The following is a 27,744-nucleotide window of genomic DNA, read 5'->3' on the forward strand; positions in this document are numbered from 1 at the left end:
GGTGGGGAACTCCAGGCCTAGACACCACCACTCCAACCCCCAGGTGGGAGAGGCCGCAGATTGCCCAGGGGAAGGGAGTCTGGGAACCTGATGGAGTGGGAGTGGCTGAGGGCATGTTTGAGAGCGGAGTAATGATTTCTGGGGTCTTCCATGGACCAGGCCACTGCACTCCCAGGTAGGCAAGCCGCTGAGATGGAGTGTTTCAGAGGGGGAAACTAGAGGACATGTCTGGGTCAGGCCAAGACACCTAGCCACATGGGAGATCTGGGCAAGGCTAGATAGCATCGTCTGCCACCCATTAGTGCATGCAAAAGCTGGGCCAGGGAGCATGCCTGGCTGGGCTGGCTCCTAATACTCACTCAAGAGTGTTGGAGCAGGGAGTGGGCAATGTCAGGCTGGATCATAACACCCATCAGAATGGTCTCACCAGCAGGTGCAGCAGATATAGGGGCAGATTCGGTAAGAGAATTGTGCACTTGCCTCTATGAGACTATAGCACCTGCTAGTTTACTAGAGTGCTGAAGGCTGGAAAAAAGCCAAGCCAGGCTGGACCACGGAACTCATCTGACAGGAACCAACCGGACACTTGTGGAGACTGAAGCTGGGAAAATGCCAACTGGGGCCAGGCTACAGTACCCACTGGTACATGACAGGGTTAGGACTGAGGGTAGACTGTGCCAGGCAGGGCCACTGCCCCTACTGGCATGCATGAGATCCAGGAGCAGGCTTGGTAGGGGAACTTGGGGAACTCCCCTGCTAGTTCACAACTCCCTCAGGAGCGGATGGGAGCCAAGGCTGGGGATGGGCCAGGCCAGGCAATGCTGCAGTACACCTCAGCTTTTGTGTGGACCACGTCTGGGGACAGGCTGGTGGGTCAGACCTTAACACTCACTGGCACACACACACACACAGAGCCAGAGCAGAGTGTGGGCCATGCCTGGCTGGACTGAGCTGCAACATATATCAGTAAAAGCTGAGACTGTGAGTTGGCCATGCCAGGATGGACAGAGGCACCCACCTACACACACACAAGACCTGGACCTGAGAATGGGCCTAGTTAGGGGAATACGGGGGATTGCCCTGCTAGGCCACAGCTCCGACTAGTAAGTGAAAGAGCTAGGACTGTGGATGAGCCAGGCTGGGTAAGGCTGCAGCACCCATCAGCATGTATGTGGGCTGAGTCTCGGGACAGGCCAATCTCTGCTGGGCTTCAGAATCTGCTGTTGCTCACATGAGCCAGTATTAGTGTGACACAGGCCAAGCTAGGCCCTAGGACCCTCTGGGTAACATGAGAGTCAAGTCTCGGGATGGACCAGGCTGTTAGGCTGTAGCACCCATCAGTGAGAGCTAGAATGAGTGTCCAGTCAGGACAGGCTGCAATGCCAGAACTGGTGAGTGCCGGGACTAGGGGCCAGCCACGTCAGTCTGGGCAACTGCACCCTATGGCACGTATGGGATCTGGGGTTGGGAACAGACCTGGAAGGGGATCCTGCGGAACAGGCTAGACCATGATAGGCTGCAGCACCCATTGACACATGTGTTAGCCAAGGTTGAAGCTGGGCCAGGCAGAGTCAGTCCACAGCTCATTACCAGCATGAGGAAGAACCAGGACAGAAGGCAAGCTAGGCCTGGTTGGACCACAATACCAGCCAGTTTGCATGAGGGCTGGTACTGGAAGTGGGTCAGGATGGGCTAGGCTGCTGCACCTGCTGGTGAGACCTGGAACTGGAGGCAGGCAGGACTAAACCAGTCTGTAGCACCTGCTGACTAATGCGACTGTCTCAGACTGGGCCACAGCACCTGCTGGCACTCACAAGACCGGGGACTAGAAGTAGGGACTCCCTTACTGGGCTGCTGGTCTGGGGGTGGGCCAGACTGGGCTAGGCTGCTGCACTCACTGTTGTGCGTGAGAACCAGATTAGGTGTATGCCAGCCTAGCTTGACCACAGCCCCTGAGCCCCACATGCTGGCAAGTGCCAGGACTGGGTGCAAGTCATATCAGGCTTGACTACAGTACCTCATGGCAGGTACAAGATCCAATTGCCAGGGAACATGCCTGGCAAGGGAACTGTGGGCACTCCCCCTGCTAGGCTGCACCTATCACTGGTAAGCACAAGAACCAGAACTGGAGATGGGCCAGAATGGACAAGCTGGTAGCACCTGTCAGCTTACATGAGTGCTGGGTTTGGGGCTGGATCAGGCTAAAGTAAGCCACAGCACCCATGAGTGTGCATGACAGCCAGATGAGATGTAGGCTGGGCTGGATTGGGCAGAGGATGGTACGTATAAAAACCAGGTCTGGGAACATATCTAGTGGGAGTTACTGGGGGTCACCCTGACTAGGCCACAGCATCCACTGGTGTGCATGAAGACCGTGAAGGACTGGATTGGCTGTGCCATTGCACCTGTCAGTTCATGTGAGGTATGGAGATGAGGTGGAACTGACCAAGCTACATTCGCCAGTATGTGTGTTGGCTGGAGCAGGTGACAGACCACACCTGACCCAGTACTGGCTAGCAGTAAGGTTTCTTGGGGGACTCACCAACAGGACTGTCTCAACCCTGGTCATGGGGAGAATCACAGGAAGTGTAGTCCAACCTTGGAGTATATGTTTTAGGTCTGGGCCTCCTCAGTTGCTGATGCCTGTGCAGTGGACAGCATGTCCAGGTGCACAGTGGGGACATGATGGCAGCTCATCTAAGCCAGCAGGATAGAAAGCAGAACAGACTGGACAATTTTCCTGGCCAAGCTGTACAGCAGGTTCCTGAATCTGTGGATGCACTAAGGCAGACTTTGTCAATGAGTAGACCTTGGAAAGATTTTCTGAACCCTGGAGCAGTGAAACCAACAACATCTTAGAGTTATCAAAACCATTCAAGTAACACCCTTGGAACACACATCCCCGCATAGGATACTCTAAGGTATCCTCAAAGGACTGTCCCCCACCCCCAGGTGCTGACGTAATTTGGCAACAAGGAGCAGCCCTCTCCTCCTCCTCCTTGTGGTCTCAGGAATTAAAAAAAAAAAAGACTGAACCGTTGCCGTTGTTCCACCCACTTTCCTTCATAGCTGACCCTGCCCACCTCTGTCCACTTTAATTAGAGGCCCACATGGGCATCCATCCCTCTTAACTATGTAACCAATATTAAAAATAAAAACTTTTAAGCTACTGATGATAAATTGTTGTATATGTGCAAGAACAGTGAGGAAGACTATACGTCAGACTGCTGTGAGTGGCTCCTCGATGCATGTACAAATCTGGAGATGAGAAATGGGGACAGTGAGAGACTCTCTTTGGCTTTGGGCACTTCTGTATAGCTTGGATTCTTAAAAGGGGCATTTCCAACCTTTCCAACTTTACAGTACATTTTATAATTCATCCAAAATACACCAGGTAGGTGGACACTTTTCTCTGCATGTCAAGATTCAGGCAAATGTGCATTTTTTTAGGTTGCAATTTAAGTTTTGTTCACAACATTCAATCTATTGTCAGCAGATGTTGATTTCCTGTTATAAACCATTTCTCTGAGACCCTGTCATGGAGTTTTGCAATCATAGGAGGGCATCTGTGTCATTTGTTCTGGTATTTTGGGCAAGCACACAAGTGACACACCTACATTGTGGAATATGACTGAGTGCACCTCTTCCATTGTTCTCTTCCAGAATCTCCAATGAACACTCTCCAAAACTCCAGATCCGGAGTCACAGCTACCTGAGGGCAGTGAGTGAAGTCTCTATCAACCGGAGCCTGGATAGCCTGGACCCAGCAGGCTTGCTCACATCACCAAAGTTCCGCTCCCGGAATGAGAGCTACATGCGAGCCATGAGCACCATCAGCCAGGTGAGCACCATCTGGCCGTGAGCCACTAACCATGGGGAGATTGATGGTCATGGAGAAGGCTTCAAGTGGGGAGGGATGAATGCTCACTCAAGACCACTGATGGATCAGATGGCAATTCTGGTCAAATACCACAAAGAGCATGCCACGTGTGCCCAGCACAAGGATCTGACATCACCTGTCTGATATCCCCATCTGCTATCACAATGCAAGGTTCCTCAGAAAAACTCATCAGTAGTCAGACAGCACTGGCAAATTTACCAAGAAGGAGTTGCTGAGGCTTTGTTGTAAGATGCTTAAAAGAAGGCCCTGCACAGTAGCCTAGTGGCTAAATCCTCACCTTGCATCTACTGGGATTCCATAGGAGCTCTGGTTCATGTCCCAGCTGCTCCACTCCACATCCAACCCCCTGCTTGTGTCCTAGGAGAACAGTCTAGGATGGCCCAAGGCCTTGGGACCCTGCACCCACATGGGAGACCTGGAAGAGGCTCCTGGCTCCTGGCTTCATACTGGCTCAGATCTGGCCATTGTGGCCACTTGTGGAGTGACACAGTGGATCTAAGATCTTTCTCTCTGTCTCTCCTTCTCTCTTTACATCTGCCTTTCTGATAAAAATAAAATCATTTTTTGAAAGAGATGCTTAAAGAATAGAAATTGAAGATACATGTCATTGGCCAAAGCAAGACAGTGTCTAATAGAATACAAGTATATTCACAGGTCCTAAAGACTGTTGGGAACTTAGTGGGTCAGGCACTGTGCCAGGGCTTTATATTTTCATAAAACTAGTCCTTAAAAACACTTGTAATATGTAAGGAACAAAACGCTAAAGGAGGCTTTGTAGTCATAAAATCATCGACAGCATCCCAGAGTTACGGACAACACAATGTTAAGTAGCCAGGATTCTAAGGAAAATGCTACTGGAAATGATGCCTAACAAATACTCCAAGGGATTTGAACAAAGTAATATTTGATGTAGACTTTGTAATAAGCTAGCCCATAGTATAGTCAAGGAATGACGGATGCTCTAGTGTGGCTGGCATAGTTGTACAGGTTACATTGCGAGATCCCAAGAACACCTGCACATGGCCTTACTTGCCAAACCCAGGAACTAGACTTTATTTGTTAATGAGATTAGGTGAAGATTAATACAACTTCAACTTTCAAACAAGCAAAGGATCTGATCAGAGTTTTCATATAAGACCATTAATGTGGTGGTAAGTGTAGGAGAGATTTAAGGGAATGAGAAGGTAGGGGCTAGTTCAGAAGACACTGTGATTGGCAAGGTGAGAAGCTCTTGGGGATGGGGTGGTGCTGGTGGTGACAGTTATGAAAGTGATGGTGGTGATGCTGGTGGTGGTTGAGGCAGTGGTGATGGTGATATTTTTGCTGTGAGTGGTAGTGATTGGCAAAGGTGCAAGTGCTAATGGTGATGGTGACAGTGGTGGTGAATGGTGCTGCAGATGATGGTGATGATGGTGTTTGAGGTGGTGATGACGGTGGCAGTTAGGATGGTAGGCTGGGGGGGTGCTGCCTTCTGCCATCCCCTCCAGCTAAGATGGATAAAAACCAGTGCCATACCATGGCCACTGGTGGCCATTTCCTTCATCTAGTCACCCTGGGCCATCTCCTGCCAGGGAGTAGTCTGTCAGACTCCCCTCTGACTAATAAAGCCCTTGGACTATTAATTAATTAATCCATAACAAACAAAACAGAAGCAGTATGTGAAAGGTGAGTTAAAACATGTCTCAGAGATTTTTTTTTTCCAATGAGTAAGATTAAGCTATTGAATGCATTGGGCCCAGAGATAAAAACAGTTGAATTAAAAAAATTAAAGTCTTGCAAACAAGTTTCCAGTGAAGCTCAGGGCAGTCACTGCTTGCTGAGAGAGGCTGAAACTTCCTAAGATGGGGCACGTGGAGGGTTCCTGAGTGGCCTGTGAAAGTTGTCTGTGGGTCTCAGTGGTGGTCTCAGGGAGGTTTGGCGTATTGTGATTGTGTGTGTGTGTGTGTGTGTGTGTGTGTGTGTGTGTGTGTGTGTGCTTCTTCATATGGATTTGAAATCTGTATAATACAGTGGAAAGGATGTGAAAGGGAAACTTATTAAAAATTACACATTTAGGGGCTGGCATTTGGTGCAGCAGTTACATTGAAGCTTGGAATAGCCACACGCCATATTAGGTGAATCACACCTCCTCTTCCGTTCTAGCTTCCTGCTGATGTGCAGTCTGGAGGCAGCAGGGAATGGCTCATATAGGTGAATCGTGCCATGCATGTGGCAGAGCTGGGCTGGAATTCCTAGGTCCTGGTTTGAGCCTGTCCCAGCCCCAGATAGTGTGGAACTGTGGGGAGTGAACCAGCAGGTGGAAGACCTCTCTCTCTCTCTCTCCCTCTCCTCCCTGCCTTACAAATAAGTATAGAAATCTGCTATTATCCAGAAATAAATAAATTTTAGTGAACTGAATGATATATGGACACATGCATATATATACATACATATACACATATATGTATATTTACTATATAGTTCGCCTAACCTAACCTTTTACTTTGAATTCACGTCAAATTTGGAAAAGTCACACATATACTACAAAGAACCATATATCCTTACCCCAATTCGGATGTATTGGCTGTTAGAATTTTGGCACTTTCTCCCTCACTGCATTTGATAATCAGTTGCAGGAACCACATCCCTTTACTTCCAAACATACATCTATATATTTCTAATAAACATGGCAGTGTATGGATGCAGGCCATTTTAATATGGGCACATATAATTGTTAGCCCTAAAATGTGCAGGCATTTGGTATCAGCTTAGCTGAAGGGCCTGGAAATACTATTTTTGAACTGGAAACACCGCTCATGAAGGAGAAAAGCGTGCTTGCCTCCCATTACATGCCTTAAGGAACCAGCCGTCCTTATCAAAAGCTTTCCAAAGGGAATCAATTACTACATGGCATCTTCAAATAACACTAAATGAGAAGACTGTCAAAATTATAATAATTTGGTCTGTGTTCTAATCACAGTTTAATCTGTTAAATTCTTCATTAATCATGAATTGGGTTTCATGAAAAAGAGGTAAGAAGTTCCGAAAGATGAAACTGCTCCTAAAGCTCTATTAAGTCAGCTACAAAGTGAGCAGCTGAGCAAAGCTTCTAATCGGTTCTGTTTCTCCTTCAGTTGAGTATACAGGGGATGTACGTTACATACAGATGTGTGTGAATATAAATATGTGCCGATACAAACCAATTTCTCAAAAAATCTCATTTTTTAAATGCACTATTAAGCAATTTGTAGCCCATAGCAGCTCTTTGTAAAGAAAAGTGAAACCCTGTTGGGCCTGGTGCGGTGGTCTAGCAGCTAACTCAATGCAACTTTGCCTGCCCGGAATCACATATGGGTGCCAGTTCATGTCCGGGCTGCTCCACTTCCCATCCAGCTCCCTGCTTGTGTTCTGGGAAAGCAGTGGAAGATGGCCCTAGGCCTTAGGATCCTGTACCCATATGGGAGACCCAAAAGAGGCTCCTGGCTCCTGGCTTCGGGTCAGCTCAGCTCTGGCCATTGTGGCCACATGTGGAGTAAACCAGTGGATGGAAGCTCCTGCTCTCATTCTCTCCTCCTTTGTGTGTGTGTCTACCTTTCCAATAACAATAGATAAATCTTTTTTTAAAAAAACACTGTTACAAAGCAACAAACAAAAAACCTTGTAAGTAGTACCAACCTTGAGGGTGCTTTTCAAGATTTTTACATACCCGGAGTTACTGTGGCTGTATGAGCATCTTGCCTGGAACAACAGGACACAGGGCCATGCTCTGCACCTCAGCTTCAGTCAACACTGAAGTTCTCGATGAGTTAGGCACTTCAAAAACCACAATAAAAAGTTAAAGTTTCTGAAATGTTTGTGCTTTAAAAAAAAAAAAAGTTGCGTGTGGGCTCTGAGCACGGCCAGTAACACTGTTCTCCAAGCTCGCCTTTATAGGAACCGTCACCTCAGCTAGTGTTGGCGGTAAGACTGCCAGCCCACGCTTGCTTGCCTTCTAAGTTTTTTGAATTGTAAAGGATGATATGGTCTCATTAGCAGGATACCGCTCTGTTATAATCTGTGACATCAGAGAATAAAATGCCTTTGAGGGCATCGTATCCAGTCGCTGCCTCTTCTCCTGGGGGGGTTGAAGATGGGGAAAGATTGAAGGGAGAGGTGGATGTGGCAGTAGGTGGAGAACCTAGTGCAAGCGTTTACGGCCCGTGTGTCTGCCCGCAGGTGAGCGAGATGGAAGTGAACGGGCAGTTCGAGTCCGTGTGCGAGTCTGTGTTCAGCGAGCTGGAGTCTCAGGCCGTGGAAGCACTGGACCTGCCGGTGCCCGGCTGCTTTCGCATGCGGAGCCACAGCTACGTGCGCGCCATCGAGAAGGGCTGCTCCCAGGACGACGAGTGCGTGTCGCTGAGGTCGTCGTCCCCGCCGCGCACCACCACCACCGTGCGCACCATCCAGAGCAGCACGGGTGAGTGAGCCGGCCTCGGCGCCCGGGGCCCGGGAGGCTGGCGCCCTTGCTGTCCTCACACGCCAGGGCAGCCCGGGACAGAAAGCCGCCCCTTCCCCCAGGCAACGACTTTGCCACCTGCCTGCCTCTAGTGGCCCCTCTGACCGCTTTGGTCCACCTGCCTCCTCCCTTCCCCTCCCCATCTCCATCTGGGAAATCGCCAAGGGAAAAAACTGTAGCGCCATGAGGCACGTGCCTGGCAAGATTCCCACCCGGCAGCCTACGGGCCCACGCCCTGAGCTCAACCCACCCCCTCGTTCTCAGTAATTACCCGCTGTCCCCTAAGGTATGCCCCTAAATGAACCAGACACCCCGAATTATGTGCATCACAGAACTGCAAGGCTGATTTTAATTACTGCCTTAATTACTGGAAAATGACTTTTCCAAAAGAACTGAAATATCATCGTGAAAAAATAGGAAGAAGTATATGACATAGTAATATCAAACATTTTGTGAGTTTTCTTACTAAACCAAATCAGATTTATTTGTGATTTTAAGACTTCCTATTAGGCACAAAGAGCACCTCTTTTTCCCTCTAAATTGTGTTTAGGCGTATGTGGATGCACTGTGTTTTATCAGCACATTTACACACAGAATTGCTTAACTAGTTTCTGTGACTCTGGAACCTAAGTAATACAGCCTTAGGTTAGGTATTACTACATATATAACATTTGGGTTCCAAGAAGAAAATTCTGCCATGTTAAACTAGGCTTAGCTTTATGGCTGAATTCAGAATAACTTCAATATGTATGCAAGAAAGTCAAAACATCAAAAACCAAGAGCTTAAGAATAACGATGATTACACTAGAAAGAAAGCCTAGATCGACATTATTCAGTGCTAATTCTATGCACATCAAATACCAGAAAAGTATTGTTCAGTCTGGAATTATTGCATTTCAAGAGCTGATAGATCCTGAAACCTGAATTAAGTAATTAATAGGCACTGAAGTATGGATTCTTTTAAAATGCTTAGATGTTTACCAAGAGCTCATCGCTGGCCACCGCCAAGCGAGATCTGACGCTTAGAAAAGCAATACTTCCTGAGGCCACGTTGGCTCCATGGCTGAGCACAAGCTTAGTCACTCAAACCTACCCAGGCTGCCACCTTCAGACCAAAGCGTAGGCCGCAGGCTCTGCCTCACTAGGCTGCTCTCCAAGAAAGCCAAAGAAGAGGTTAAGTAATTAATGTGTGAAGAGGCTGAAAAAAAAAAGCATTTCATGTGTGTTTGCATTCGTATGTAATTTTGGAGGTCTGCCCTGTGCTTCTGGCATATTGCTGTGTCTTTTGGTGTTTGCCATTGTCAACCCTTTACCCCATACACAACCCTTCTGCAGTGTCCAGTCCATTCCTCTCTGTAATAATCTCATTGCCTGCTGGCTGAAGTCTCTCCTTAAATACACAAAAAGCTGACCCTTGCCCAGAAATACCAAAGGCACTCGCAAAAGAAAAATTACAGTTGGCTCACTCCTTCCCTATCAGGGAGCAGCAGGTGGATGAAGTGGGGAGAGACTCCAGGTGCTTTCCCCTGCTTACTGCTCACAGGATTTTTTGGTTTTGACAGTAAGAGGCAGTTGGCTTGAGCTGTCTCCAACAGTTCTTGTTCCATGACTTTCAACTCCAAACACCCACAGGTCTGACTTTCTAAGGCCTTTTCCATATACTCTGGAGGCTGCTAGAGTTGAAACAATAGGGTTGCCTAATAAAATCTGGGTCATCCAACAAATTGCAATTTTGGGTAAATAAATAGTGAATCATTTTTATAGTGTAAGTATTCCAGATACCATATGGAAGATATTTAGATTGCCTAAGTATGTTATGGTGTTAATGGTCTTTGCTAAAATCCAATGAACCTACGGAGGAGGTGAATAGGAACCTGGGCCGATGCCCTACGTTGTTGCATTTAGAGTCTGAACTGAAGCCCAGTGTGAGGCCCTGTGTGGTAGAACACCCGAAACAGAGGGAAGTGAATGAATGGCAAGTGCCAGTGGTGATTAGAGCTAATGCTTTTGGGGCCCCTTGAGTCTTATGTAAAGTGCTGGACCATTTCTGCCTGCCTCTGTCTGTGGGCGAGAAGGAGGTGACGTCAGGCCTGGAAGCTCTGCAGGGATTCAGGGTCAGGAAGCTACGACTTTCCTCTGTGAAGAGTCAAGCATCACATGATGAGTTCTCGCACAAGGCAGGGGTTTGCATCTCCCTTAATCATCAAAACAAGCACTACAAAATAGGATGTTTGCCATCATGGGAAAAGAAACCAGTACTGCACCATTAGAGTAGGTTTTAAGTCTGTTGGGCAGTTATGAGTACAATGTTAAGAATTGCAATAGCACCTCAGATAAGTTCTCTCTTCTTAAACATGCGCTCTTTTATGACATAGTGTCTGTTAGTTTCTGTCCTTCCGCTCTACTCCCATATGATTCTTCTCTCTCCCTGTCTTAGTCCTTTTCTATTTTCTTTCCCCATGATCTCAGCAGTATGCTTATTTCCTTCTTATATTTGTTTACTGCATACATTGAATAAAATAGAGTTTTCTACAGGAAATACAGAAAATCGGGTTTTTTGGTAGTACCTCACTAATTTTTGAAACAATATGCTCATCTTTAGAGATTGGGAAATGATTCTTTTCTGATTCTAATGATTTTCCTCATGTGCACAGGTCAAATGTATATCAGGTTTAGTGGGATTTCATGTGGATTTCTCCTTTTACTTCTTTGCCTAGCTCATTATTCTTGAATTCTTAAAACAGACTCCATCTTTCCTGAACTTGCCTTTGTCTAAAAAAACAAAACAAAAACAAAAAAAAAAACCACACCTCATTTTAGGACCTGACATGATGGGTCAACTGTCATCTTGCAAATGCCAGGCATCCCATATGGGCACTAGTTCATGTCCCAGCTGTTCCACCTCCCTTCTAGCTCCATGCTTATGGCCTGGGAAAGCAGTAGGGGATGACCCAAAACCTTGGGACCCTGCACCTGCATGGGAGACCCGGAGGAAGCCACTGGCTTTGTATCAAGACTGGACCAAGCCAAAGCCAGGAGCCTGGAATTCCATTTGGGTCTCTCACATGAGTGGTAGGGACTCAAGTACTTGACCCAGCACCTGTTCTCTTCCAGGGTATCTGCTGGCAGGAAGCAGGATGGGAAGGGGTTGGGACTTAATCCCAGGCACTCAGTAAGCAGTGATTTAATTTGCTCTCCCACAATGCCTACCCATTTGACTTTATTTTTCCATATATAGAAGCAGCTGTCTTGTATCTTTCTGGGTGTGTGTCTATTGATGATCATGATAAAGTGTTTTTTGCCTAATGAGACTACTGCCAAGCTGCAATGTGATAATGCCTTTGATAGTTTATAAAAAGTGTTCTTATAGTTTTTATAGTTTTATAAAAAGTGTTCTTAAGTGTTCTTATAGTTCCTATAGTTCTATAAAAAGTGTGCAGGAAGTAAGAAGGAAATTCATCCTCAAGTGCACAAAATGGCATTGGTCTATTTCATAGGGGAGGAGTTTGATTCATATTCTGAAGTGGACATTTCTGACACCCATTTCTGCTTTCACCTAAAATATTCAGATGCTGTAGGCAAAGAGGCTCGCGTTCCCATAGTTGTGAGGATAATGGCCCTATTTCTTATTTTGCTTCTCTATAGTAAATATCGTACTAATCAATATCCCTGATGCAGTGTTTTAAACAAATACTTGTTGAACTTTGCGCCAATGAACCAACCTTCTCTCCACCACTTCCTTTTCCCTCCCCTTCCTAGCTCTGGTAATCAGTACTCCTTTGTTTAGGTGGGGGAGGGAGTAGGAGCACAGACACTTGGGCTATTTTCTTTTCCTTATAGATTCATTTATTTTTATTTGAAAGGCAAAGTTGCAAAGACAGGAGAGACACAGAGAGAGAAATTCCTATCTGTAGTTCACTCCCTAAATGGCCACAATGGCCAGAGATATGCCAGTCCAAAGTTAGAACTTGGTGTCTCTTCCCAGTCTCCCACCCGGGTGCAGGGTCCCAAGGCTTTGGGCCATCCTGCACTGCTTTCCCAGGCCATAAGCAGGAAGCCGGATGGGAAGTGGAGCAGCCTGGACTTGGAGCAGTGCCCATATGGGATGCCTGGACAGTGGTGTAGCCTCTGGTGATCACCATGCTATTCCACAGTTATCGAATCAATGATTTTTGCTCCATATCCCAGTGGTATGTTCTCCCATATCCCAATGAGCTCATGCAGTATTTGTCCTCTAATTCTTTTCTTTTGATCTGGATGCGAGAAATAAGTTGTGTTATATGGCACAGTAAAGCAACTTTAATGAGCAATAATGCGCAACACATTCCAACTAGAAGAGAGAATTTTGAATATTTTCATCACAAAAAAGAAGTGATATGTGTTGGAGGTAGACATGCTTACCCTTAAGATTTATCCCAAAGTTCATGTAAACATGTATCAAAACATTAACTGTAGCCGGTAAACATGAACAGCTATGTCAACTGAAAACAAAATAAAACTTATGAAACAACTGGGCCTTTGAAGTGGATTATAGGCCAATAGAACACAAGATTCTACTCTTCTGTCAGCCAAAAAGCACACGCATGAAGGGAAGCGTCATGGCTCATTACTCCCAAGCTCTGGTCCTGATACGCACTGCTTTGCTTAGAGATCTCTGTTCACCCTTGCTCGGCTGTCAAAAGCAGCTAGAGGATCCCTGGGGCAAAGTAGGCCCAACTCCTTGACTTTCCTCATGAATCGCTCTTGAGGGCTTTGGTCTGATTTCATTTTACTATTGTGAATAAAGGACAAGGCTGGAAGAGAAAGCCTTCACTTTATGTGTGTATCTGCACACACACAAACTGAGAATACAGATGGTTATAGAGGAATAAAACCAAGCTATCTAATGGTTTTCTACTTTTTAAAATAATCTACACTGCGAAAAGAACAGATAGTAAATGCTCATAGCTATGTGAATGAGCTCCTTTCCCACAGGTGAAAACTTTGACCTCTTTTTGCACTCGCCAGGATCCCATATAGGCACAGGTTTGTGTCCCGGCTGGTCCATTTCCCTTCCAGCTCCCTGCTTGTGGCCTGACAGAGCACTAGAGGACAGCCAAAAGCCTTGGGACCCTGAACTCATGAGGGAGACCCGGAAGAAGCTCCTGGCTCCTGGCTTCTGATCACCTCAGCTCTGGCCATTGCAGCAGCTTAGGGAGTGCACCAGCAGATGGAAGATCTTTCTCTGTATCTCCTCTCTATAAATCTGATTTTCCAATAAAAAATAAATAAATTTTTTTAAAAAGATGATGAAGATATACTAGTCTACATCTTCTGACCTCCCAGAAAAGAGAATAAGAGCCCCGAGTACAGGACACACAGTGTTTGCCAGCCAGCGATGTGCTTTCTTGGATGTGGTGGGGACCGTAGTACAGCAGTATTCGCAGTTTAGTATTTTAACAAGAAAGATCACATTTTCCCTCAAATAAGCTGTGTTCTTCCATATCCCTACTTCGCACACCCTGCCACTCCTTGGAAGCTCTAAAAAGCTTGTTCAAACACTGCCTGTTAGAGCAAAAGAATTTTCTCTCTCTCTCTCTCAGATATTGTATTATTATTATTTGAAAGACAGACTTAGAGAGAAGGAGAGACAGAGAGCAAGAGATTTTGCAACAGCTGGCTCACTCCCAAATGCCCACAATGGCCAGATCTGGGCTGGTCTGAGGTTGGGAGCCAGGAGCTTCCTCCGACCCTCCCATGTGGGTGCAGGAGCCCAAACACTTGAAACAAACAGACTCAAACTGGCACCCATATAGGATGCCAATGCCAAAGGAGGAGGCTTAGCTTGCTACACCAAAGTGCCAGTCCCAGGAACTTCATCTCTTGATCATCTGAGGATACAGAGTTCTTCCCAGAACTGGGTCTTCATTCCCCACAAGTCACCCCAGTGAGGAGCCTACACTGAACTACCATCTGCATACACACTAATATGATGCCCTGCTCCCCACCTCCACCCACGTACAAACCCTAACCAAGTAGAACTTCCACCTATTTGGTTTAAGGTAATAGATTGAAGCTACTATACACAGGAATCATTCAGCATTGGATGAAGAAAGGGGAGGGAGGATATAAAAAAGTGCTGAAGTAGTCTGCATACTTCCTAATCAACAAAAGATCGAATGATCAGTATCACTTCCCCAGGAAAATAGCATTGCTGTCAAAACAGGCTGAATCATAAAATATTAACAGAAGAAGAAACTTGTTCTTCATCCTGTCCAGTTCTGCAAACTACCACCCGGGGGTGTATCCAGACCACTCCCTACCTTTGCCGGTAAAGGTCTGTGGGCCTTCAGTTAACACCCATTTGACTATTGTGGCTGCTTTCACTGTTTCTCAGTAGAATTGAGTCATTAGTGTAGAGACCATGCGGCCCACAAAGCCAAAATCGTTTATCACCGTGCCCTGCACAGAAGTATGCCATGCCTTTCTAATATATCAAACCTATTTTTGTGTAAGGAAATGAAGGTTCAAAAAACCAAAGTCTCCCAGCAAAGAACCCTTTACTCCTTTGGTTCCCAGCTTGGCAGATTATTTATTACTTGATCATAAAGCAACTTTGAACTTCAGGTTCTTCATGTGTAAAACGAGATTTTAATGCTACTTCTCTTACCAGCCCTCATGGCCATTTCTGGAGCATTCATCGAGTATAGAGAAAGCTCACTTCTTTCTGCCCCACACTAAGTTAATGAATAGTTCCTTATTAAGCAAGGAAGGGAAGGTTCAGAAGGCCCAAGGACAGATATCAATCAGGAGCCTTTCAAACAAAGCACCTCTGTTTTTTTCTGCAAGATAAAATCAAGTAATAAATATTCCAGACTTTGTGTGGCCTGCTTCCTTGTCCCTCTGATAATGAGGTTTTCTTTGAAGCTCTCCATGTGGATAGGAGACATTCACTTACTCCTACCCTCTGAGGCTCAGAAGGATAATTAAAAATAGGACTGCTGTGGCATACCCTGGCTGCTCTCATGAGGTGACTTATCTGTGTCTATGTCTGAGAAAACTGACAGTAATAACTTCTAGAAAAGTTAAATTCTGAGCATAATTTTCGAGATTATTTGTTTATTTATGGGAAAGGCAGATAGCCAGAGAAGGGACATCTGGTGTTTTACTCTTGCTAAAGCCAGTGTGGGGACAGGTCAAAGCTTGAGCAGTTACATAGAAGCATCTCCTGTGTTGGTGGCACAAACTCACTTCCTTGAACCATCGCTGCTGCCTGCCAAAATGCACATCTGCAGGTAGCTGGAATGGAGAGCAGATTCAGATGTTTCTGAACCCAGGTCCTCAGATGTTCGGATATGGGTGTCCCATGCTCTGTCTTAAATACTTATGACCAATGTCCACCTCTGTGAGAGACTTCTAATTGCCCTCTCTTCTTTGGAACACCAAGATGCGATTCGTCTCTAATACTATGAAATGTGAAATTTTTTAGCAGACAGCACAAGAACTAAAATCAGAAAAATACCATATGCTTTCATGTTTTTGCAGCAGTATTAGATAAATCATCTCTTAGAATGCCCAAGCTTTCAGGGGCCATGCTCTGTCAACAGCTGTTAAGTCACCTTTGCCCATATTGTTGCCAGGGTCCAGAGTCAGTTCTTTGACTCACAAGATGAAGGATTACCACATGGAGAATAAAGGGGTGTGGGAGCAAAGCAAGTGAAAACAGATTTAATGGAGAAACAGACCTCTGCTTGCAAGGAGGGGTCCCCAAGAGAGGGGTCCTATACATTGGGGTATGGGAGCCTATAGGCAGTACATGTCAATGGATCAATATTTATGCCTAGCTTCAGTATTTTGGGGTCTGCTTTGTTTCATTCTGACTCTTGTGTAGTGGCCATGGTTCCTCACCAGTTAACAAACATTACCATATCAGCCTACAGGGAGATGTAACAGTTAAGCAATATAGGTGACCGGCATGACATAAGGCAGTGTATGTCTGCCTGATGAATTGCTTAGCACTTGAAGCTCCAGCTCTGTGATGTGCTCTGGTTGGGGCTGCAGCCTTGTTTCTCACAGGGTGACCTGTGGTTATGGGACACTCTGTGTTTCCTAACTATGCATCTTTTCATTTTCTTACCGTGATGTGTTTCGTCTAATAGGCAGATGGCAAGTTCCACCAGCAGTGAGGAATGCCTGGCTCCTCATCCCTAGAGGGACCTTTCCCAACTGCCTGTTAACCCTTCTAATGCCTCACAATGTGAAGCAGGGTCCCATGCTGAATAGTCCCTTGCCAAGGGCTTTTGGCACTGTGGCCTTTAAAATTATGAGGCTCAAATGAGAGAATTAGTAGGGAGACACCAAGTACATTACAAATCAGAATGCCTCTCCTCGGTATTGATTTGAAATCTCTCAGTGTTCCTGGTTTAACAGTCATGCAAGTAGCTAAGCTTTGAGCACTTGCTGTGAGCACAAGCAACATGAGCCGCTGCATAAGCTCATGTAATCCTAGAGAATACTCTGTGACATGTGTGTGATATCATCATTTCCATCATACAAAGGGGGAGAAAAATACAGCTGGGCCAAATTATAAGCAGCAAGTGAAAAGGCAAGCTCTTAGAGTCTCCATTACCATCAGTAACTATGGCATGTTCTGAAATAACTTGACACAAATGTGCCTCTAAAACCAAAGGCATAAGGGTTCCTTTTTGTTCTCAATGTGCATAGTTTTTTCATTAAAGAAAAATTCTACATACCCCTCTTTTTTTAGAAAAAATGGTGTGGGTCACATATTGGTTTGTGAAATATCTACTTAAAGGTGGAAATATAGAAATGAAAATGAAAGGAAAATGCTTAGAAGTTCATATGACACAGTGTCCTTTGACACTGCCATGCAGCTGAAAGATCTGACATCCAAGCACCAACCCAGTCATATTGTCGGACAGAGCCAAATGGCATGAAGAATGCTGCTGACACCCACTGCACATGCAGCCAGTCACAACTTCTTTTTTTGAGGTTCATGGAAATGGTCAGGGAGCTCCACCCCTAGGTTAAAGGGGAAAATCCTTCAAATCACTTCACTCTTGTATGGTGAGTTGGTTAGCTAAGCTTTCAGGAGAGATGGGAGGTGACCAACTCTGAGTTGATGACTGAGGAAACACAGATAGAAAATCAGGCTCCCCCATTATGAATATTTGTCATATGGGAGATCCTGCAAAAGAATGAATGATGTGAAAACACTCTTCTTTTTTTACTTTTGAAAAGGACATAGCCACTGTTTTATAGAGGTAGAAATTACTACATTTAAAGTCCTTCATGATCCAGAGTTGTTTGATCCAATTCATAATCTTTAAACAAACAATGTAAGAGCGATTGGAAACATTGACTGTAATTAATGCTGGCAGCAGGATGACCTTCCAAAGCTGATGGTTATCACTGTTAGGTCCAGGTGGTACGTTCAGGGCCCAAAGTTCTGTATTTCTGTTATTCCCGCCATTGAACTTCTGTTGAGTTTTCAGGGCAAGCTTTTATTGCTACTATACAGCTTTAATTTCACACTAAGAACATAATGCATAGTGTCCTGATTTTACTAAATTGGCACTTGAATATTCGTATCTTTGTTTTAATAAAAAAAAAAGTGATGATGTAATGATTAGCACTCGATAGCTTTTCTTTGCCATCTGCTAGTACTTTATTGGCACATAAATTCCACAAACATCAAGAAAATTTTTCTCTTTTGTTACTTTTCTTCCAATTATCAGTATTAGTTGGCCTATTAATTATTTAAGTCACAGAAGGCAGTTACTAATCCAAATTACCTTTAAAAATATGGCCAACTATCAATGTTTAAATAGGTTTTATCCCTAGGATACATTAGCATTTGTAAGGGGCTACTGTATTCATCAGCTTTTTATTGTTTTAGCTATTATACATGAGAGAAGGGAAAAGGATTTACTCCAGCTTACGCTGGGAAGCTCACAGCCACATTAGTCCAAATAGCTGGCGAGGCGGAGGATGAGAGAGAAAATCAGATGGCAAGCCAGGAGACAGAGAGACATAGACACACATTCTTCATCTTCTGCAAGGACTTTCCTTATGATAGCATCAAGATGTCCTTATGAGCTCCTAACCCCATCCCATCACTTCCCAGAGGCTCCCCGTGGAGCATGCCTCCATCCTAATCCCAGGAATATTTCTCCCAGGAATATTTGTTGACTGACAGAAGAATTGAGATTTCCTCAGGAGATTGGCTTCTTCAGTAAATGCTTTAGATCTTTGGGATGACTCCCCCATCTTCACGAAAGCAGAAAGTTCTTTTCAGTCATGCACCTGAAAATAAACCACTTCATTTTAGAGAGAGTGGGATGGTTACATTCACCCCCATATGTTCTGAGGCATGTTTGGTCATTTCCTATTTGAGGGAAAAAATGTCTAGAAATGGGTGGTAGGCAATATTAAGGAGAGTGGTTGGTGTTCATTTCCATACCTAACGACTTCCGTGTCATGTTCTTCTCAAGCTATTTGTTCTATCTTATGTGCTTCCTCCTGGTCACAGCCACGTGAAGTTAAATTCTTACCTATGCTTGCTTTTCTTCTCCTCCTTGTTAGCTTTCTTGTGAAATATATCATCTTTTTCATTCCCAAAGGAATATTGGGTATGTTCTAAAGCTGTGTAAAGTGAGAAGGGAGTGCTCTGTCTCCTGTTTTGAGTCTGCACTAAAAATTAGCAATAGGAGTGGGCACATGGAAAATCCAGATTGAGTTCTAAGCTCTTAACTTTGGCCCGATCCAACCCTGGTCATTATAGGCAGTTGAAGAGTGAACCAGCTGATGGGGGGATTTCAGTAGCTAGGTGGTTGGATGGATGGATGGATGGGATGGATAGATGGATGGATGGATGGATGGATGGATGGATGGATGATAGTGGATGAATAGAGAGGTAGATTGATGGACAATCGGTCAGGATTTCAAGTATAATAAATACAAAAAATTTCAAAAACAGCAAAAATCTCACTCTTCCCACACATTCAAGCCATAACAGACAACCCAAGCCACACATTGAACTCCCCAAAATCTTTTTAAAATGTGTGTGTTTTTTAACCTCTATTTCCCATCTGTGAATATAGCAAATGAAAGAAACTCACTATAGCTTTATTTATCATGATGAACATTTTTTAAAACTACATTTATTTCATTTTATGACACAGTTTCATAGGCTCTGGGATTCCTCCAAACCTTCCCCCTACATTGAAATCCTCTACATTGTTACACTAGTACAGATCATAAGCAGCCATGATTCCTTCATTGCGGGCATGGACTATGCAGAGAGTCCAGATAAATTCAACAGTTTCATTGAGAAACCATCCCTGGTCTGAAAATAGGGCTGGCAGAATATCGTCTCCTCCAATGAAAAGCCACTACACAGCTTTAACAACAATTTACAACATCTATCACGATGAACAACTTCAACCACCTTAGCTGGAAGTGAGTATCGGACTGCCAATAGAAAAAAAAAGGTAGATTATAGAATACTACTTGAGTAGACTATAAAGGTAACTATGAAAATTATGTTTAGAAAAGTTGATAATAATATAATACATAAATAATATGGACCAAAGAGGAGTTACTATACATTGAGCTATATATCTACAATATATGAAAGCAGTATCCAAAACTGTGTTTTTGTACATGCACTCCTAGATACATATATACATGGTTTAGAATGTGTCAAGAAACAGTGCCCAGAATAAAAATTAACTATTAGTTATATGGAAGACAAAGACGATGATGATGCTGTCCAGAAACATGCTGCTTTGACTTGTCTAAGCATATGGTCTTTCCTTTATAGAAAGAAATCTAATTTTCTTGTGAAAAATTCTAGAAATGTTTTGTTCCCTTCCTTAGCTCTCACGGTAGTAGCAAGTTAAATCTTCACAGGATTTTTTTCTTTCTTCTTTTCTGTTGTCAGAGGCAGTTCATTTACAAGTCACACATGCAGGTGGTTTTCAAGAAAAGAGTTCAGGACAAAGGAATCGGGCTAGATAAAACCTGCTTATGGTGTCTGTAAAAACATCAATCCTTGCCTTGTAATTCTTACACTGACAAAAGCTCCACTCCCAGAGGCATGTTCCCAGCTTTACCTGTGTTCGGGCCAGAAAAGCTCCCCAAGCAATTGTGGTAAGAAAAACAAAGCCTTCTGCCACATCCGTTGTCTCATAGAATGGTGTGGGCCACCTGTGTTTTCAGAAAGAGGAGCAGTCTTTCAAAAATAGAAAACTGAGGTGTCAACTGCAATGATGGGTAGTGCCAAGCAAATCATAACATCAGTATGCACTAAAAGAGAAAGTAGTGGAGACACGTCTACACTAGGGAAGTGTTAAGCCTTGTCTCATAAGATGTGGCGAGGCACCAGAAGCCTGCAAACTTCAGCGCATTGCTCCACCCGTGCTGATGGAGTAGTGTTCCTGGGTTGACATGACAGCCTTCTCAGCCTCTGCCTTTCCCTTCTCAAACCTGTTTCCTGACTCTTCCTTTGCCTTGCTTTGTTCTACTCCAAAAGGAATTCAATGGTTCTTTACCATTTTTTGTCCGTTCCAAGCAGCAACACAAGGAGACACTTTTGAAAAGGTGAAAATAACCACAAATCTGATTTTTTTTTCCAACACACATGCATCCGGAACCCTCTGTTTGAATGAATGACAATTGAATGGGACTCCAGAAACAAGCATCTAAGTTCCGTCTGTTCATATGGTCACACCACGCTGAACAGGATACTCTGGGCTCAGCCTTCCCAACCGCATCTTTTCAGACAAGTGATTTCAGAAGCACTGTGAAGCTTCCATCTAAGACAAAGCATTTATACACCTGCTGTGTTGTCTGCTACATTTTAAAACCCATGTACTTATATGATACCTCAGTGAACACTTCAGTTGCCATTATACTAACAAAGATGTACCTTATTCTCAGGAAATATGATTATAGGACCTGGGTTCTTCTTTTAAGTGTATTTGTTTATCTTTATTTATTTGAAAGGTAGAGCAATGGAGAAATCCATCTGTTGATTCATTCCCCAAAAGACCAGACTGGGCCAGGCAGAAGCCAAGAGCCTAGAGCTCCCAGTGGTTCCCCCATATGGGAGGCAGGGATCCAAGTACTTGAGCCATCATTAGCTGCCTTCCAGGGTTAGCAGGAAGCTGGATGCGAAAGGCAGGCGAGAGTCACACCAGGCACTGACATCAGGTGCAGACCTCCCAAGCAGTGCTGGAACCCATGGCATCACAACACCCTCCCGTTAAGCCTTACGTCGATCGCATTCTTGCTGAATGTATGCAACAAGGTGATGAGCAAACGCAAGTTTACTTCTAGCCTTGTGCCAGTTTCACCAGTAGCTTTGATAACTATATTCATCCAGAGCCTTCGATCTGAAGTTGGGTTTCCATGCTCTCACACAGAACCTCTGAATCTGTGTGAGAAACAATTCTATTCAGGCCTGCATGTAGTTTTGTAGTGTGGCTTGTCTTGTTTTTAATCATGAAAGCTCAAAACCACCTTAGAAGAACATGCTAGGTTTGGCTTTACTTCCAAGGAACAACCGCATTGACTTGTATTACTGGACAGGAAACACATTTCTCTCTCCCTTAGAATTGGTTCTAAATCGAAATTATGTTTTTACAAGAGAGAGAGAGAGAGAGGGTTAGAGAGGTAAAGAGATTAAGTTCTTCCTTAAGAAGTTGTCTGTGCTGCTAACACTGTTCCGGGAGCATTTGGACATTTCAGAACAGGGCACAGCCCCCACTTGATTGCCTATGTTTTCCTCTGTAATTCAGAATGGTAATTCATCCTTAAAACCTTTTATTTTTGGCTGTCCCATCTGTTCATTTTCTCTCTCTCCGCCTATGTTATAGGCTGGAGACGACTTAGACCCAGGCAGATAGCTGAAGCATTCATGAAAGGGGCACACTGATCCAGTCTGTTTCCTGAGGCATGCCCCCAGAATGTGCCGCAGAGAAATGTGGGTCCCCCGCAGTCGCACTCTGGACACCCACGGGACATCTGCAGCCCGTGTCAGGCTTTCCTGGGCTTTGTGTCTTAGACAGAACATGTCCTTATGCTGCACAGGTGTCACACTTCACACCAGACCAGGACTACCAGCACAGAGCATGTATTAAAGTTACGATCCTGTAGAGGACTTAGGAGTCAGGAGAGCAGAAGTATATGCAAAAGCGTGGGAGCAGGTGCTGTCGTGCAGTTGGGCTAAGCCACCACATGGGACCTTTGCAACTCATCTAGGAGTGGCTGGCTCAAGTCCCAGCTGCTTGGTGCTTCCAATCCAACTTCTTTCTCCCTCTGTCATTCTGTGTTTCAAATCAATCAATAGATCTTTCTATAGAGAAAAGAAAAGGAAAACAGAAACATAATTCATTAGTTTGCTGCCTGCAATGTCTCCTTCCAGTGTGCATCCATCCCACACCTTATGCCTTGATTTCCTACCCAAAGGCGATTTGTACCACTCCTTCCTCTCACTGCTGATTTGCTGCTGTGGCATGATCTTGCCTCCACTTTTAGGCCAGACCCTCCACCAGCTTGACAGATTGTTCCAGTTACTGCAGAAGCCCCAGGGGTTGGATATTCTGTCCTTTCTGTTCCTTGCTCCTAGACTACTCCTTGTGTAGTTAGAACCAGTACTTACACATTTCGGTACCTATAAGATCTTCTAGAAAAGGTGATTTGGGAGTTCAATCAGTTGCAGCTGTGCAAACTCGAGCTAAGCTAACGAAGCTGATAATGGTGAGGAAGAGACAGGTAGATAAAGAATCAGTAGAGATGTCTTGATTCAGGACAATCCTGGTGGTACTTACTGGGGGTTCAGGTTCAACCCTGTGTGTAAATGTCTAAAGGGGGGGGTAATGAAGAGGACAACAACTTTAAATAGCCATACTGGATCTTTTGTAAATACTCACCATATCCCACCCATCCATCTGAGCACATTGTGTAAGACGTCTCCATAAGGCTGCTTCAGTGTCTTAGAGGTTTGTCTGTCAGAGTTGCTGAGTGCAGTGGGAGAGAACCGGTCCCATACAGACAGAACTGCTTCTGTCTGTAGTGCATCAGCTTAAACTTACAGTCCGACCAACTGTAGGAAGTGGAAATGAGCATTTTAACCAGAATTTATTTTCACCTCTTTGTCTTCCTGTATTTTCTGCTGGACAACCCTACAGTTTCAGGAACCATGAGCAAAGGAATGATTTGAGAAAGACAAGTCCTGTGAGTGGAGAATCTCTTACCCATCATTCAGTCCCCCTCACTTGCCGTGTGGTGCCTGCATTCATCCCCTATGGCAGACCTGCCGAAAACCAGGGCGTGCCTGTTAGTTGGAGAAAGAACACCCAAGGGAATTGTCTTTTTTAAGATTAATTTATTTATATGTTTAAAAGTCAAAGAGAGAGCAAGAACTCTTCTGCCCACTGGTTCTCTATGCAAACGAGCTCAATAGCCAGGATGGGCCCCGTGCAAAGCTGGGTGTCCCACAAGCTTACAGGGGCCCAAGCAGTTGTGCCACCTTCCACTGCTGTTCCAGACTAAGCAGGGAGCTGGATCGGAAGCAGAACACCAGGGTGCTAACCAGCACCTACCTAGGATGCCAGTGTCAAGTGGGTGCTTTACCCGCAATGCCAGCCCATTATCAGTTCTTGATAACCAGCTGAAATAACTCTAACAAGTCTCTAAAGTCCTATGGGAGTGAACAGGTGTAGGTGAGAAGCATCGGTCCTGGGGAAGACTCTGCAATAGGAATAAATTCTGGGTGGCCAGGTAGCTGAAGGCCTAATCCAAGTGTATCAGAGACCCCTGTGAGAGCACACTGTCCATGCTCCCCAAGGGCAACCCTGCCAGTGTCACAGTGACTGCAAGCAGACTTACCCTCCACTCCTATTTGGGGTATCATCCACCTCTCCTAGAACCACCCACAAATTAAGGTAGAACTGCACTTCCAAAGAACAACTGAGAGATCGGTCAGCACAGTAAACGTACATTCTGAGGTTGCAACCCCAGCCTTGAGGACAGAGCAGGATAGAAATCAAACTTGCGGTTTTTCACCGGTTCTCTCCACCGCAGGCCCAGGGTGGGTTTACCATACAGTCCACTAATGAGGATTCTCGTGTGGTTTCTAGGACCATGTTGTATACTGTCATCCCCCTAGTATCCTTGTACAATTGACTCAAGGACTCCCAAGGATATCGAAGTCTGCAGCTGTGCAAGTGCTCTCCATAAAATAACATTGTATTTGCATATAACCTACACCCCTCCTCCTGTACACTTGAAGCCATCTGAGACAATGCCAGTGTGATGCAAACAGTTGTCACACTGTGTTTTTTTTTAAGAAATGATGCTGTTTTTTAAAGTTTTTATGTATTCACTACGAATGCAGGCTTTTTTTTTTCTTTTCTGCAAAAATGTCCATGTGCAGCTGATGGAAAGTACAGCTATGGAAGTCGTGGCTGCGGAGAGGAAAGTGACCATCCCTGCAAAACTTCCCTTGCCCATAGCCCATGCTTCCTGCCCATCCCTAAACCACAGCACCACCAGCACTCGGGCTGCTTGATTAGCTTGCTCAGAGGCTTAACGCAGCTTTCATGTGGTTTCTCCATAAATTGTCTCACCTGGCTGAGTCTTCTGTTTTATTTTTGGTCCAGTGGTCACGAACATTTATTCACTAAGTCAATTTCCCTGGCTATTCTTTAACCCAGCTTTATCATTTCTGGAGATAGGATCAGATTCACTCCTGTGATGAAAGCTCTACTCACTGGAGTTCCTCCGTGGCAAGCATCAACCAATAGCTTTTATCATCCCCGGTTAGCAGGGTCTTATCAGGTTGAAGGGCCTGAAACAAGTGAATTGCTTCTTGCTTTTCTTCCTCTTGTGTTGCCCACAGTACATTCTAGAGCTGAGACCGTCATATATGTAGTTCCCAGTCTTTGCCAGACCTCCTAAGGTGGCCCCAGCTTCTCCGACCTCTTCTATTTTAGCAGACACATGGGGTTTCCTGTTGCCCCTCCCCCACTGCACTCGCACAGCCGTCTGGATCAGGCCACCCCAGCTCTGTAAGCCTCACCCGGGTTCCCCAACCTACCTGATGGGAAACTCAAGCGTCTAGAACTCAGCAGGCTTGTTCCTTCCTTGAGGCTCTGGCACCCCCACTCCATGCCTGGGGTCCTTGCAGCTTGCATCCCCGCATTGCCAGTTCCAGTTTATGGCTACCCTGCACCACCCTGCATCGTCTGCTGTTCCTCACCAGAGTTTGTTTCTTCTTGAGACATTCATTTCTGTTCTAACCAAAGAATTCCTCTGTCTTACTGTTGTGCCCCCAGCTCTTAGAACCACACCATCTATTCCGAATAATTTAGAGATGCGTGCAGAAGGAAACAACAGAACCCCAGACTTCCCCAGTGACACTGATGTCTATGCTGAGAACAGTATGGAGATTGTTAGAGCAAAGTGTAACATTTTTAACTCATGCCTCCTTAAAAACAATAAAGATTTATTCATTTGTTTCCTCATTTGAAAGGCAGAGTAACAGAGAGAAAGACAGATGGGGGTGGGGTGAAGAGAGGGGGTTCTAGCCACTGCTTTGCTCCCCAAATGACTGCAATGACCAGAGCCTGACCTGTTCCGAAGTCAGGAGCCAGGGGCTTCTTCCGGTCTCCCAAGTGGATTCTTGGCCCATCCACTGCCACTTTCCCAGGCGCATTAGCAGGTAACTGGATGGGTGGGCCCAGCGTGGTGGCCTAGAGGCTAAAATCCTTGCCTTGAACACACCGGGATCCCATATGGGCGCCAGTTCTAATCCCAGCAGACCTGCGTCCCAACAGTTCTTTGCTTCTGGCCTGGGAAAGCGGTCAAGCACGTCCCAAGGCCTTCAGATCCTGCACCTGCGAGGAAAACCAAGAGGAGGTTCCAAGCTCCTGACTTTGGTTCAGCATAGCTCCGACCATTGTGGTCACTTGGGGAGTGAATTATATGACAGAAGATCTTCCTCTCTGTTTCTCCTCCTCTCTGTATATCTGACTTTGCAATAAAAATAAATATTTTTAAAGAAAAAAAAAACAGGTAATTGGATGGGAACCAGCACAACTGGGCCTCAAATTGGCACCCAACTGGGGTGCTGGCACTGTACACTGCGGCTTTATCTGGCACACCACAGCACTGGCCATACACCTCCTTTTCATCAAATAAAAACCCCAGGTTCCCCTGCAGGGCCTGAAGCTGAGGTGGCGTAGAATATGGTCCGGATGAAGTAAGAAATTCACCCAAACCATCAAGAATTGATGAGAGTTTTTAGTTTTCCAAAGGAAGGCAAGAATCACAGCGCGTTCAAACCTCATCCTTATATATCCCTCCCTCCTGAGAGGAGTAGGGTCCAGGAGCAATTGAGACGGTATTGGTTCCTGAAATGAATAACCCGTGAGGTCTGATGGTAAGACCCACTCACCATCATAAAGCAGAAATCCTTCCAACTGTACATCCTCAACTTAACTGAACAAGAGTCACTCAATTACCAAAAATACCAGTTTTCTCTTTAGAATATTCTCTTTGCTTCCCATTGGCTGCAAAGAGAACATTCATTCAACCTCAGTGGTTCTAATTTAAGACGTGAGCTGATTTGTAAAGCAGGGTTGGGCCTAGCCTGGACCCCTCGCATTTAGGTACAGGATAGCACACCCCTCTTGTCATGCTCTCTCATTCTGCTTCCTGTTTTAACTGAGTGTGGCATTGATGGGAGCCAATACTGTGATGCAGTGTGAGAATTTGCTACGTGTGATGTTGGAATCCTGTAGGGGAGAACTGGCTCAAGTCTTGGCTGCTCCACCTTCCTGTTAACACAGCTGAGACAGCAGCAAACAACAGCCCGAGTGCTTGGGTCCTTCCTAGCCAAGTGGGAGATGAGGATCTGTTTGACACGGATCCAACCTTGGCTGTTGTCACCATTTAGGAAGTAAACCAGTCAATGCAAGATTTCTGTGTGTGTGTGTGTGTGTGTGTGTGTGTGTGTGTGTGTGTGTGCCTTTCAAATACAAAGGAGTGAGAAAAGGAAGGGAAGATAATCAAGAAAGGAAGGAAAAAAAGGAATGTGATATACAGTTATCCCTGAATATCTAGAGGGAATAGGGCCCAGGACAAATTTTGCAACCCAAGCACCAAAATGTCTGGATGGTCAAGTCCTTTATGTGTTATGGTATAGTAGCTGCATATATGTAATCTGTACATATCCTCCCATATACTTACTTAGATCATTGCTAGGTGACTTATAATAGTTACTGCAACTAAGTGCTTTGTAAGCAGGCATTATACTGTATTGTTTAAGGGGAAATGACAAAAAATAAAGTCTTATACATTC

General features: G+C 45.1%; 1 protein-coding gene across 8 annotated transcripts in view; it reads left to right on the forward strand.

The window, feature by feature from the left end:
- DLGAP1 (DLG associated protein 1) overlaps positions 1 to 27,744 on the forward strand; it is a 316,404-nt gene that overhangs the window by 131,542 nt on the left and 157,118 nt on the right. For all 8 annotated transcript variants that reach the window (XM_040970572.1, XM_040970575.1, XM_040970573.1 and 5 more), the window contains exons 3-4: positions 3,664 to 3,841; positions 8,096 to 8,336. In XM_040970572.1, the coding sequence (XP_040826506.1) occupies positions 3,664 to 3,841; positions 8,096 to 8,336 (419 nt within the window). The remainder of the gene's footprint in view (positions 1 to 3,663; positions 3,842 to 8,095; positions 8,337 to 27,744) is intronic.

The sequence above is a fragment of the Ochotona curzoniae genome, unplaced genomic scaffold (assembly GCF_017591425.1).
Source record: "Ochotona curzoniae isolate NIBS_2020 unplaced genomic scaffold, NIBS_Ocur_1.0 scaffold_4812, whole genome shotgun sequence".
Taxonomy (NCBI): domain Eukaryota; kingdom Metazoa; phylum Chordata; class Mammalia; order Lagomorpha; family Ochotonidae; genus Ochotona; species Ochotona curzoniae.